Source organism: Notothenia rossii (assembly GCF_949606895.1).
Source record: "Notothenia rossii genome assembly, chromosome: 5".
Classification (NCBI taxonomy): domain Eukaryota; kingdom Metazoa; phylum Chordata; class Actinopteri; order Perciformes; family Nototheniidae; genus Notothenia; species Notothenia rossii.
The window spans coordinates 49,992,336-50,005,574 of record NC_136903.1 but is presented as its reverse complement, the minus strand read 5'-3'; the positions used below and the strand labels follow the sequence as shown (position 1 = coordinate 50,005,574).

Genomic DNA, 13,239 nt, shown 5'->3' with positions numbered 1-13,239 from the left:
GTGTGCGTGGACTCGTTCGACTTGTCTTGCATTTACGGCCCTATAGGCTCCATTCCCTTTCAGAAATCCGTCAATCGGGCGCGATCCGAAACCAAACCCTGTGTTTAAAAAAATATAAAATACAAATTTGCACTTTTGCCTCCTTAGCAACAGCATCGTTTGGGTGGCGATCTGAGTTTGGGTACCGTATCTGTGACGTGACAAAGGGTCGCCGTGACAACGTGGTGATGAGATATGGATAACTTTCCAGATAAAGACCATCCTGATACTCGAGTTGTGGTTTTCAATAAGCGAAAAAGAAAATTCAAAGTAATCACTACCATTTTAATATCTCGAGCATTTGTCCCCAAAAGCTTTCAAATGTAGTAGCAAAACCAGTGATCCAGATCAGGATCATTGTAATTAGGCCTATAATTAAATGATATAATAATAATACATTTTATTTTTAGAGCGCTTTTCTGAAACCCAAAGACGCTTTATATGCAAGCCTACCTCCAAAGCGTTATACTTCGGAAGTTAACCAAATTAGATAAGGCAGTGGATGGCAAAGTACCAGATTTCACACATGAATATGCTTAAAATAGGTTATGGTGTTCCTATCACTGACAATGAAATCATGTAGTATTTCAACTGTAATTTCCTAAAAAGTCAAATGCATTTTGGTGGAGGTTTTCATCTTATTTCTAATAGAAACATATTAAATATGACTCAAATGGAGCATATAAACAAGACAACAAACGTGCAAAAACAAAACTGGTGTTCAAATAACAGTTTTTATTTTTATGCATTATCCCGGAGAATTCTTCGGCTGCCAGGAATGAGCCCACTCCTTGCCACTGAAAACAGAATGGAATAATGTTAGTTACAGTTACTGGTTTCGTCTTTCCGAAAAGCATAAACCATGTGTGAAGCAAACATCTTATAACTCAATTTATATAAGTAAATGTTTCATTTACCATTTAGAAAAAGTGAACATAGAAATTAAAACAAATGTTCTAACAAACAATAAAAACAAACTAAAACACATACATTAACAACAATGAAGTTAAACAATCATTTGTTCCTACACTACTTCAGCTGCTTCAGAATTACAGCAGTGAAATATATAAGAGGACTGGTGGTAGATTTGGATGTTTTGCATTTGTTAAATATCATGTGTTTGTTCTCCAACATGGGACTACATCAGATGACATGAAGCCAAGTAACTGGAAGATATATACCATACTGGACAGGGCTCCCACTCCACCAACATTTCTGCTTTTCCCTATCAAGAGAAGAAAACAAATCTCTAATTTCGGAAAGACCAAACGCATATTAGCTATTTAGCAAACAATTGTGTTGGAAGTTTGTAAATCATAAAGCACACCCTATGCATTACTTTTATTCCCGTCTAACCTTTCTCATTCTTTCTTTTATTACACTCCTGATGGGGAAAGTTTCTAGGCGAGTGTGGTAGGAGCAATCTGTGAACATCAAAGCAGGTTCCACATACAGTATTAGTCATATTAGAAATAAAATAAATACAACTATGAACACTTAAGTAGCAACCAGACTTGCACGATGAAAAGTGACCACACTGTTATCACTGGTCAAAAGTTACTGTATACATCATTGAAATGGAACCAAGCTGCTCTCAGTCCTAACATGGGATGCTTGTTTGAATGGCCATACCACTGCTGAGCCTGACATGACCAAAGAAAATACTGCACTGCTGCTTCCTTTACTGCCTAGCATTCTCATCATCACCTTATCAACTATGACTGTATGTATTTTAGTCTAATTAGACAATTAAAGCCCTTTGGATTTTTGGATAATGTATCAGTTATAGTTATTAGTCACAATATAGCATTGTTAACTCACTGAAGAAGCATCAATCACTGCGTTTACATGCACTTTGCTAAAGTACATGTCGATAGATTTATTAGAATACCAATCAATTCGACTCATGCAAATGTTTATATTCAGTCAAAATACTTAATACTGTTAATATACCTGACTTTTTCTTTTTGCGTCTAGGACCAAGTACTGTGTCCCTCACGGACCCTGTCCTGACAGCTGTGGGTTGAAGAAGAAATATTACTATATACATACAGTACACCAAGTTAAGCTTAAACTCAAGTTTCAAAATACATCCCACAAATGCAGCACCACATGATGCAATAGGTGTTAGGTACAGATATTTTTTTGTTATTGCGATTTAATTGAGGTTGATCTATGAAGTCTAGGTGTTTTGTTGTCTTGCCTATATAATTGACTCCATACTTTATGTGTAAGGAATAGTTTGATAAATATTAACATGTTGTGCTGTAACGTTAAATGAATTTAACTTTGATTAAAAAACCTACGTTTATTGCCCGTATTTTCATTATGGGACAGTGTCGTATCTGAATGCAGTTCTTGAGTATAAAGTTTAAATATGCTGCATGACGTTGTTGCATGAGTTGCTTCAAAGTTTACCCCTATGGTCAGGGATTGCTTTAGGTAGACCACAATATTAATGATATCAACCTCTCGTACAATATATGGACATGAGCCAAATCATTTTGATGTAATCGACCTACTGCCCAATGCTACAATTTAAGACCCTTTCTGTGTGTAAACCAAATCACATAGGAGTTTTATTTTGTGATTTATCAAATGTAAAGTAAGCCAGCTGTTGCTTTGCATGTTTGTGTGAAAAAGGTATAACCATATAGTAACCACATGTCTGTTCAGGAATGAAAGACTCTATTTTTCTAAACGTTTAATATTTATTTATATCCGAGTACCTAAGGATATACACATACCCAAGTATCCCATTTTCCTTTCATATTTATGAAGTTGTAGGTGAAATTGTTATTTAGATTAAGCTATTGTTGTTATTATTATTTACCTATTGGAACAATCATTATTCCCAAAAATGCAAGAAGTGCAATTAGGTGTTTTGAGATATTGTAGAAGCATGACTTGTCAACAAGTTACCTACAATAATGTTTTAGGAAAATATCGGAAAACACTCTTGACTTTTATAAATATAAAAGCTGCAAATCTCAGAGAACAAATGTCACTGTGTGTGCTGTGTGCTCTGCGTGTGTGACCATTAAAGAGGGTTTCATCCCTCCGATTCTATCTATCTATTTTATTACCTGGCCCCTCCGTGGTGGTAGCCTGTCTCACATCATCCCGCTGGGGCTGCTCCTCCTGCCCCACCTCTATGATGGTGCACTGCTTCACGGGGGGGGTCTTCAGCACCTCCACCTGCACGGTGCTTGTCTCTGGCACCTGGCTCTCTGTGGTTCCTGCCTCCTGCCAGTTGTTTTCTGGTTCAGATGGGTCACAGGGTGTGAGATTCAGCGTGACTGTCTCTTCCTCAGGATCTTCCGCAACCCCCTGGCCAGTGGAGTCCTGTGTCCAACCTGTGTAAGTTAAACAAATGTTGGTCTTGGCTTGCTTAAGACAAAGAGGTTAACTCATATATCTAGAAATAAGAAATACAGCGTGCTTAAGGTATGTTTCCAGGCAGGGTCAAAAATATACTCGTCATGTCATAGGACTGTGTGCAGTCAAAGTTAATAGCAGAGAAATAGTGGTATTTATCCAGTCAACCATTTATGGTTTTGTTTTTGCAATATTATTCTTCCGATTTGTGTCTACATTCCATGTGATGTGACATGTCAATTTGTCGGTAGACAACATATACGTGTGCATGTATGTTCCCTTACATTATTTACATCCACACATTTTGTTCAGAATTTATGAGACTGACGCAAACGTGTTTTGCATAAGTGCAATCAAATAAGTAGCAAGTCGCTTTGGATAAAAACATAAATGTAATTTAAAGGGACCTCTGGATGCACTGGATAACTGCTTTTGTTTACAACTCGAGAAACATGACCTTAATACAGAACTGCCAAACTGAATATGTGGTCAACTGGGATCGTCTTCATGTATTGTGCTCTTACCATTAACCTCAAAATATTTCTCCCTTTTGGGCGTTGATAAAGGAAACCGTTTAGGAACGGTTTGCTAAAAGGAAATTGCTTAATGGCTCAAGCCTAAACATACATTTCAGTCATCAAACCTAACTACCTTGACATTAACAACTTTACAACTTTCAATTTGTATACAATGAATGCGCAAGTGGTAGGACAATACCCCAAAATGGTTTTTCAAATTCACATAAACTTGCCTAACTATTTCCTGATAAATAACAGTTAAATGTCCACAAGTCCCCTCTGCAGAGTAAGCCATGTCTCATTAGGCTACATACTCAGTGTTTAAAAATGTATTTATTGTATGTAGTTTGCTAAAATAATAAACAGTCAAACGTTGTCCATATTCCTAAATATTTTGCAATTACTTTCAACTTTTGTAATACTTTGCAGCTAAAGATAGTGACAGTTAACTGGTAGAAAGGATGTGTGTTAGTTGTCTCACAAAAATATAGTTTGCCAAACCCAAATAAATGGCTCGAATGACTGCTTTCTGGCTGTATCAAAGGATAAATACTGGATCAAGTTGTTGTCCCACAAGATTTGGATGGATTGAAAACAGTCGCTGTAAGTTGTTGTTAACTTAACTGACTTTATTAAATGAGTGGATCCAAACTCATTCCATATAACTGTGTTGGTTATAAGGAAATGTTAAGCTCTCCATTGATACAAACATTTTGTGTACACAATACTGTGAACTGTGAAGATATAGTGCAAGCATCTCACCTTCACAAAGGTACTCATAAAAAGTGCCTATCTTGTCAAGGCAATCCTGGGCATAGGCGGTCAGTGTGCAGCGAGGGGTTAGGATTTCACATTTGACGCCCTTCTTCCTGGTCTCCTTGCCAAGAAGCAGCACTGGTTTAAAGCCAATGGCATGGAGTTTCTCAAGCTATAATGACAAAATAATATATTTACTGTTTAAAGAAATGGAAAGGAAACATCAACAACAACAACTATATAACTACAACTATAACATTACTGATGACAGCATCTAGTTGTATGCCATTCATAAACCTAGATGCTGAGTTAAGCTTTTGCAGAATCATGTATTTACCAGGAAGGGTTACACAGTAGAAGCAGAACATATTTTATAGACAAACACAAAATACAAATAAATCAGTATCCTGAGTCCCAGTTCAAACGCTGATAATCTTAAAGTTAAAGTACAATAAGATACAAATGTGTGACCACCCAACAATTAACAGTTAACACTTACAATGACTATTGCATAATTAAAAATGTAACACAAACCAAGCATAGCTTGACACTGTTGAAATTGAAATTGCGTGCTACGATGTAAAACGTTCTACGTATGTTGTGGCTGCAGTCGTAAGAGTAATATAGAGTAGTAACATACAATTATGTAGTCTTATTAAAGGTGGGGTAGGTAAGTTTGAAAAACCGTCTCGAGATACACTTTTTGTTATATTCCATGGAATGCTCTTAACATCCCGATAGCAATGAATATCTTAAGTGCTTTGACAAAAAATCCATAAAAAAATTTCATCTGTGGAAGCCGTAATACTGTAAAAAGTACGACCAATCATCTGAGCCGGCCCGGCTAAAGTAACTGGATCGCCTACCTGCCTGTCAGCCTTCCATCTGTGCACAAACTTATCTCGTGCCCTCATTGGTCATGTGCGCGTTCGTGTGTGTTGGAGGAGGGGCTCTGTAAGGAAGTGGCAGATTTTCTCCGGTTGCTTATTTTCAAATTTTAGCGATCTCGAGCCGGTTTGTCAAACTTACATACCCTACCTTTAAGGTCTAAAAGTGTGTACATAAGCAAGAATGGAACACAACATGGAAGTGAAGGAAGTGCTCTGTTTATTTAAATGTATAGTTAAATTAAAATAGTGTAAAATTGAAAGAAAAGAGAATATTAAATAATACCTTTGCAATAATATCTATATTTGAAGTTGATATCAAAGTGTATATTGGTTAATAAGATACAAACATCATTAAGAAATAAATGTATATAAAAACAACATTCAACTTGATCCTGGCCCAATATATTGGCAAACAGTCAGGGTCCGTCTGTGTCAGTTCTTTGGTGTCAGCTTGGTGTGTCCGGGCCTTAACATACAGTAAAAAGTGTACCAGGGCTCTCGACTAACTTTTTTCACCATCCTCCCGGAACCGTCCCGAAATACAATCTAAGCTGTCCCGAAATTAATGTGGACCATCCCGAATTTAAAATATTAGTTTTTCTACATTATCATTAGTTAAAATCATTCAAAGTTACCTTTAACATAAATACAACATACAAATCATTAGATGATAATTCATCAAACTTTTTATTTGAGTAAATCAGATAACCACATAAACAAATAATGTATTTTAAAAACACACAAACAAGAAAGTTACTCCAAATGTAATCCTATCAAGTCCCATCCAATTAAAAAAAATCCAACACTCTGTCCTGAAGACAGGACCCAGAGTAATCAGTAACCAGGATGACTGTAACACAGTCAGGAGACCTTGACATATTAATTAGTCTTGGAACTGGGGCCTTCTGGTCCTTCAGCCACTACTCCACCACTTGGTGACCGCTTTCTCTGCATTGAATTGCTGTGCAGGAGGGCCATCAACTGAGATGTGCAGGAGGAAGCTAAGCATCTCGTTAGACAAGCAAGACCTCCAGTCTGACTTAATTCTCTTCATGCTGGAGAATCCACGCTCGCAGCAAGATGAACTCATGGGGAGCACTTGTGTGATCTCCACTATGACCTTAATTTGCTTAAACTGGTCTTCCCTTCCAATAGCACCCGTAAGTAGCCTCTGCCACAGCACCTGGAGTTCAATGTGCCTGTAGTGACGCTGTACGAGGACTTTCAGGTCAAGCCACTCTCTCTTAGCCTCATCTCCAGAAGTAAAGTCCCCGCATTCTGCAAGGATGGATTGGAAATGCTCCATAAATTCCATGAGCTCTGCATTGCCAAATGTCACCAGTTCAGCTGTGTCTTAAGGCCAGTTAGACAGATCAAAGAGGGTGGAGGTTGCCTTCAGAATCCCTGTCTCCAGATTCTCAAAGCGTGCTGACAGAAACCTGCACAGGTCGTCAATGAGGCGGAGCTTTAGTGAGTTGAAGGTGGAATTGTCCGTTTCCCTCCTGTTGAGCTGGACATTCTGCCAGGTGTTTTCAGATGCAACCTCATCCAGTACCTTCTGGAGCCTTGGGACTGGGTCTGTCTAGGTTTGTAATAAAAAGAAAAAACATTTTACTCATTGTAATCCATAAAATGAAAACGTTTTAAAGTATGTTATATTGTGAATATAATAATACATATTTGAAATGTGTATAATATATGGAATATTTACTGTGATGATGTTGATAATGTCTAGACTTCCAGGCGTACATTATTGACATTTATAATATTTCTTATTATATAATAACAGCACAAAATACTTCCACAGTTTTTCAATAATATAATCACAAATGACAAAATATCTTTACAGTTTTTCATATTTAGGGATTATATAAATACCAGTTTTACCAATTCCTATATATTCAATCGTAATGTTCAACAATTAATCCAAAAAAATGTTACTGACTTGCATGGCTACAAGTGACAATGTTGTCGTTTGTAGTCCATCAGAGACCATCTGCGAGGTCAGTCCATCCCTCTGAAACAGCAGGCTGAGCTGCTTCATCTCCTAAAGAATGTCCAACACCAAGTGAATTAACATCACCATCTTGTATTGTGTCAGGGACCGATGAATGGCACGTGCTCTCCCTTTCATTAAGGCACTAGCCTCCATGTCATTCGGATCACTAGCATGATTCTCAAAGTGAACCAGGGTAACTTTGAAGTTTTTCACCAAACCTTCAAGGGCCCTGGACATATGTGGAAGCCATCTTGTCCCATCAATGTTACCTGGTTTGACCACATTTATGCCCATAACTTTCCCAAGTGGATGGAGCTCACGGGAAGCTTTTGCAGATTGGGAGTAGTGCTTGTAGACACCATTCAGTGTCTCCTTTAATTCAGCCAGCAGAGGCACTGATTTGATGCTGTCAAGCGCTGACAGCTCCATTCTGTGAGCCACACACCAGATTGGTACAATTGAAGGACACATTTGTTTCAGCTTCGCTGCCACTCCATTGTGAACTCCCATCATCAAAGATGCACAATCACAGCCGAAGCCAACCATGCGGGATTTCAAGTCTTGCTCAGTCAGGCCCACATTCCTCAAACCAACAAGTATTCCGTCAAGGATGCCTTGGCTGTGGGCATGCTCCAATGAAACGATGTCCACAAATTGATTGACAGATTTGCCATCTTCCACATATGTCAAGTAGACCATCTCCTGATCTTTCACGGAGCGGTCAACACTGGAATCGGACATGACAGAGAAGAAGTGTGTGTTTTTTAGTTTCTCCACCAGGTCATCCTTCATAGATTGACCTATGGCCTGGACAAAGGTGTGACAGGCATTGTCGTTCTTGTAAGTGTCACCAAGGTCCAGACCATTTTTGTGATGCAAGTCAACTAGGCTTGGAAACATGGTGAAGGGGGTTTCTTCTTTTGCCACAAAGTAAGCTATATTAAATAGCTTTGTCATCTTTTCTCTGACATTCTCTGACATTCTCTGACATCTTTTGTTAGACACAAGCCATGGGTGTTCCGCTTGGGTTTACTTTCGCAGCCTGAGTGCCTTCGCAGTCAGAATGTGATGTCGTTTTGCTGTGTTCTTGGAGTGTTTTTATCCGGATTTTGCCACCACCCACACCAACGAAAAGGTTGTTCCCTTTCGCAAGACTGGGAAAAGCACGACAGCTTTTGCAGAACATCATGCCTGTCTCTGCATCAAATTCAGCAAATGGAAAGGTTTTCTTCCACTCCGGCAACCATTTGCGTTTTCTTTTTGCCTCATATTTGCTTGAGCTTGAGGCATTTGAGGCTACCTGCAAATAGAAATATAAAAGTTGAACAATAGAGTGTGTAGCCTACATTATACTCACATGGATTTACAGAAAATACATGCTGTTTTTTTTTCTTTCATAAAAACATTTTTTTTAATTAGTATTGTGTGTGTGTGTGTGTGTGTGTGTGTGTGTGTGTGTGCGTGCGTGCGTGCGTGCGTGCGTGTGTGTGTGTGTGTGTGTGTGTGTGGGGGGGGAGGGGGCGCCCCCTCGCACACTACCCATCCCTAGTACATGGGGAGAGGCGCAGCATATAGACAAGTTTACGCGCCAAACCACGGGTAGCGCCATAACCCTACACAAATTGTTGGAGATTTTGAGGATGTTGCAAACCAACCTCGTCTCCGCGTGTCGTTTGACAAGCTGGGTGAATTCGGGAGAAGGGAGGGATTAAGAAACACCAGAATACAAGTTAAACAATAATCCTGCTTTTAATGATATACAGTAACGATACAAAATACAAAGAAATCACGAAGCACTCTGCAGAGTACTCCGGGCTCAGGTTCTACCCCACGTGTGAGACAGGTCTCAGGAACGGCTGGTGAAAAACAAGAGCGCGAACCAAAGGAAAACACAGTCTTTCATACTAAAACACAGGAGGAGGTGTGTACGTGCATTCCCCCAGAGGTCATCTTATTGGCAGAGATCAACACATGGCCTGTCGCACCCAATCAGTGCGACACAGCAGCTTTTAGCCAGCACACACACATCTCCTTTATGGCCCTTTGTCCGAGTCCATCTTCCCGCCTCCTGACTGCCACACACAAGTTAAAAGTATGTTTTAAGATATAGTTGTTATAGTTGGCTAAATATACGTAATACATGTTAATTACTTTCATATCAATAACAACGAGGAACACATTACCTATGCTCTTAAGCAGTATTAGAGATGCTTTCCAAATAGTCAAACTTCTCACAGGCTTACCTATGGCCCTTCCATTTGTTTGAGCTATTGTTCACATCTTTACTTCAAATAAAAGGTTTCACATTGTATATTTCCAGCTTCCTTTACACATACTGCTATTATTAACACAAAGTAACTAACCACACACCTCTATTGAAAACAAGTCGATTCCCCTGACAATTGACATGCTGAAACTCCTGGAATGCGTCCCTCCCCCAGCTCTCTCGTCCCTATCATAAAACTGCTTCCATTTCATATAGAGTAATAAAAGATGTTTAAGCTAATTTCTCCACAATGTTTGTAGCCATTTAGTACCCACACATGAAAGAATAAGAACAGAGGTATAGTTGACCAGTAATCCTGTAGCATTTATATTTACTTCAATGAAAACACATACACATCTGCTACAAGATTGTGTCACACACACCCATCCTTCTTTTACGAGGGAAGCATTCCAGCGTCTGGCACTATCTCCAAATATGGTGTCCCATGCTCCCATCTCTTCTCTAAGCACACAGAATTCACCTCAATATATTGGGGGAGGAAAGGATACTTTGTCCCTTCAAATTTAACACACATGAACATATATAAGGTGACACCAAAATGAATATACCAGATTTTACTTTCCTGTCATACCCCGTTACTTTAATACTTCAAATAATTCAAATAATCCTTCAATTCCCCCTTTTTGGTCTCGCATTAACGAGACCAACACACATAAGACATTTGAAACAAACTACTGTCATTCTTTGATACTGTGTCTGTCCCCCTTCATTAAACCTTTGAGAACAGAAAACAACCTCCAATGACAGTGAAGAAACTATCAGAGTGAGAGCCTGAGTGCCAGACAGCAGCATCCTTGCGTGTTGTTGAATCATCAGGGCCCCCCCCCCCCTCAGCGGAATACGCCAACAAGGGCAGCTGATAGGGAGGGGGAGATGCGGCCTTTCCTTCAAAGGTGGAACTGATGAATCTGATCAGAGAGAAGTAGACTCCTCTGCTGCCTCGAGAAGTCCCCCAGCCCGCTGACGCCTCCTTCCAAGTCGTCTGCTGTAGGGATGTCCGCGAGGTCCTTCTCCTCCAGTCCGCTGATGCCTGCTTCCAAGTCATCTGCTGTAGGGATGTCCGCGTTGACGATAGCCAGGTCCATCCTGATGTCCTCCAAGGTCCTAGCCGCAGTGTTCCTCGCCGCACACTGGCTCCAGTAGTACCAGATGTCCCCCTTTGCTCCTCGGCGGACGGCATGAGATGTCCTCTGGGTCACTCTGTAGAGGCCGGAGAACCTGGGGTTGAGTCACGTAGGCCTGACGAACTCCGCTGTGTCGGCCTCCTGCTCCTCGGGTCCCCCTTTTGGCGTCAGCAACCTGTGTGGAGAAATCTGATACCCACCCCTCAAGTCTACGCTCAGTGCTTCTGGGCCCTCAGGTGTTTGACCCACCGTTGGTAGGCCGCTTCAGAATTCTAATACTTGGCCTGTGTCAACAAAATAAACCCCAACATCTTCAGGTGAACTGAATAACATATCTCAATAGCTCTGAATTCCTGACCAGCATCTGTGTTATTATAAATGAAATCCTTGAGATCCCATTTAAAATCTAAATATAATATGAACTGCTAATGTCTCTGGTAATGGAACAAACTAATGTTATGGATTAAAAACAACTAAAATCATGATACTGACAAAGTGAATAATTTCCAGGCGAGACTGCTTCTACCTGTCACTGCTTGGATATTATCAAGCTGAAAAATGAATACAGAAATCCAACATACTGTCATCAAATGTCTTTCTATTATGACTTTAAATTAAATGTACATCCCCATAATGATCTAAACAGTCTATGGCTTTTACTTCTTTACCAGGCTAGTTACAAGATGTTGTCTAAATTAAATTCTATCTCATTACATTACTATGTTTTAACTTAGCTGTAATATGTTCTTTCTACATTTCAAACCTCAGTTACTTTAATACCTGTTGAAATATTACCAAATTGTTTTCATTATCACAGTTCACCTTCTCATTCTCATTCTGGAATTACCTCTCTCAGTAGCCCCTTGGCCACTGATTCTGCCTCTGTGTTACCTGTTATAACTCAATCAATATTAGAAACATGTCAACATTAATCAAACATTATCTTATCCCCAGATATGGAGCAGGTTAAATCTAAAACTGTCCATCAATGGTCAGATTGAACATCTGAGTTGGGGCGGCAGGTTTCTTCCAGTCCCTAAATGAAAATATCCCACACTCCCCCTTTTTACACATGTAAACATGTGTAATAAAATCCTGTATGGGAAGAAAACCTTCAGGTAACCAGTGGTTATAAGAAAATACCAAACATCATTCACAAAAGTATATCCATCATCTTTCACAGTAAACACTCCAGGGAAAATAAGTGTTCATTTCCAGCTGGCAGTCCTAAAAGAAACAGAATCTTTAGATTTTAGTTTGAGTTTTACATTTGCAAACCGCCAACTCCTGTGGGAATTAGAAACGGGTCACATGTGCATTTTTCCAAATGTGTGAAATTGTAGGAAACCTGTGTTTCCCATGGAGCTCCAAAATAATGTATTAGTCCAAAGACATGCTCGGTTAGTTATTGTTTTAGAATCATGCAGTTACACTGATCACATGCAGAAATTCATTCACACTCACACTGTCAGGTTGTAAAGTCAAGTTTGGTCAGCCCCAGAGTCAGTCATTGATAGTGCTTTTCTCAAGTCACACTGTCAGTCAGGGTCAAAGGTCATTTGGTCTCAGTTTCATTGGCCATGTGTCGTGCTCTGCAGAGACTTTGATATTTCAGCATAGGCCAGTATCCTTTGTCTACAAAAATCAGTCATATATGGAGCGCCATCATTTATCAATTCACGATTACCACCTTAAGTCAGATATCTCTAACTTGTCATCGGGACGGCTGCTTCCCACATTTCCTGCAACTTGGTACAAAACTCACTTCATAATAGTACTACTACTACTGCAATTTATTTACAACTAAGTAGTATTAAAATGTCTAAGAAATCTAATTCAGAAACTTGTGTACATAACTATTATCTTAAGTCAAAACATTACTAGGATCTGTGTAGCTCTGCATTTCATAGCTCATTATACTCATTCATCTTCAATTCTGGTCTACTTAAAAACAATGTTAAACTCTTTAGCAGTGAGTGGAACCTTGGGTGTCCGAACATGCAACCATCACCCTTTACTCTATCAAGGATTAAAAACAGTTTCCATCCTAAAGCCCTCCTATGGTAATAACTATGCCACAATGGTGAAATCAATATTGTAACAAATGAAATCACTGCTTTATTCACACATGAATAAAAATCTCTTGAAGAATGATTTATTAATATGATGGAAAGATTGAAGAATATGGTTCTACACTGTGCTACTCCAAAACACCCCCTGCTTAAAGTGTAGTGCATATTTCCCTCAT

The 13,239-nt window shown here is 39.4% G+C and overlaps 1 protein-coding gene across 1 annotated transcript in view; it reads right to left on the bottom strand.

Moving 5' to 3' along the window:
• Positions 1 to 754: 754 nt before the first annotated feature.
• The window catches only part of LOC307039292 (uncharacterized protein), a 34,052-nt gene continuing 21,567 nt past the window's right edge, over positions 755 to 13,239 (bottom strand). Inside the window, exons 2-7 of the mRNA XM_079681193.1 lie at positions 4,698 to 4,863; positions 3,126 to 3,395; positions 1,993 to 2,055; positions 1,396 to 1,463; positions 1,221 to 1,264; positions 755 to 836 (exon numbers count right to left, since the gene is read on the bottom strand). Of these exons, the coding sequence (XP_079537319.1) occupies positions 788 to 836; positions 1,221 to 1,264; positions 1,396 to 1,463; positions 1,993 to 2,055; positions 3,126 to 3,395; positions 4,698 to 4,863 (660 nt within the window). The 3' untranslated portion in view covers positions 755 to 787. The remainder of the gene's footprint in view (positions 837 to 1,220; positions 1,265 to 1,395; positions 1,464 to 1,992; positions 2,056 to 3,125; positions 3,396 to 4,697; positions 4,864 to 13,239) is intronic.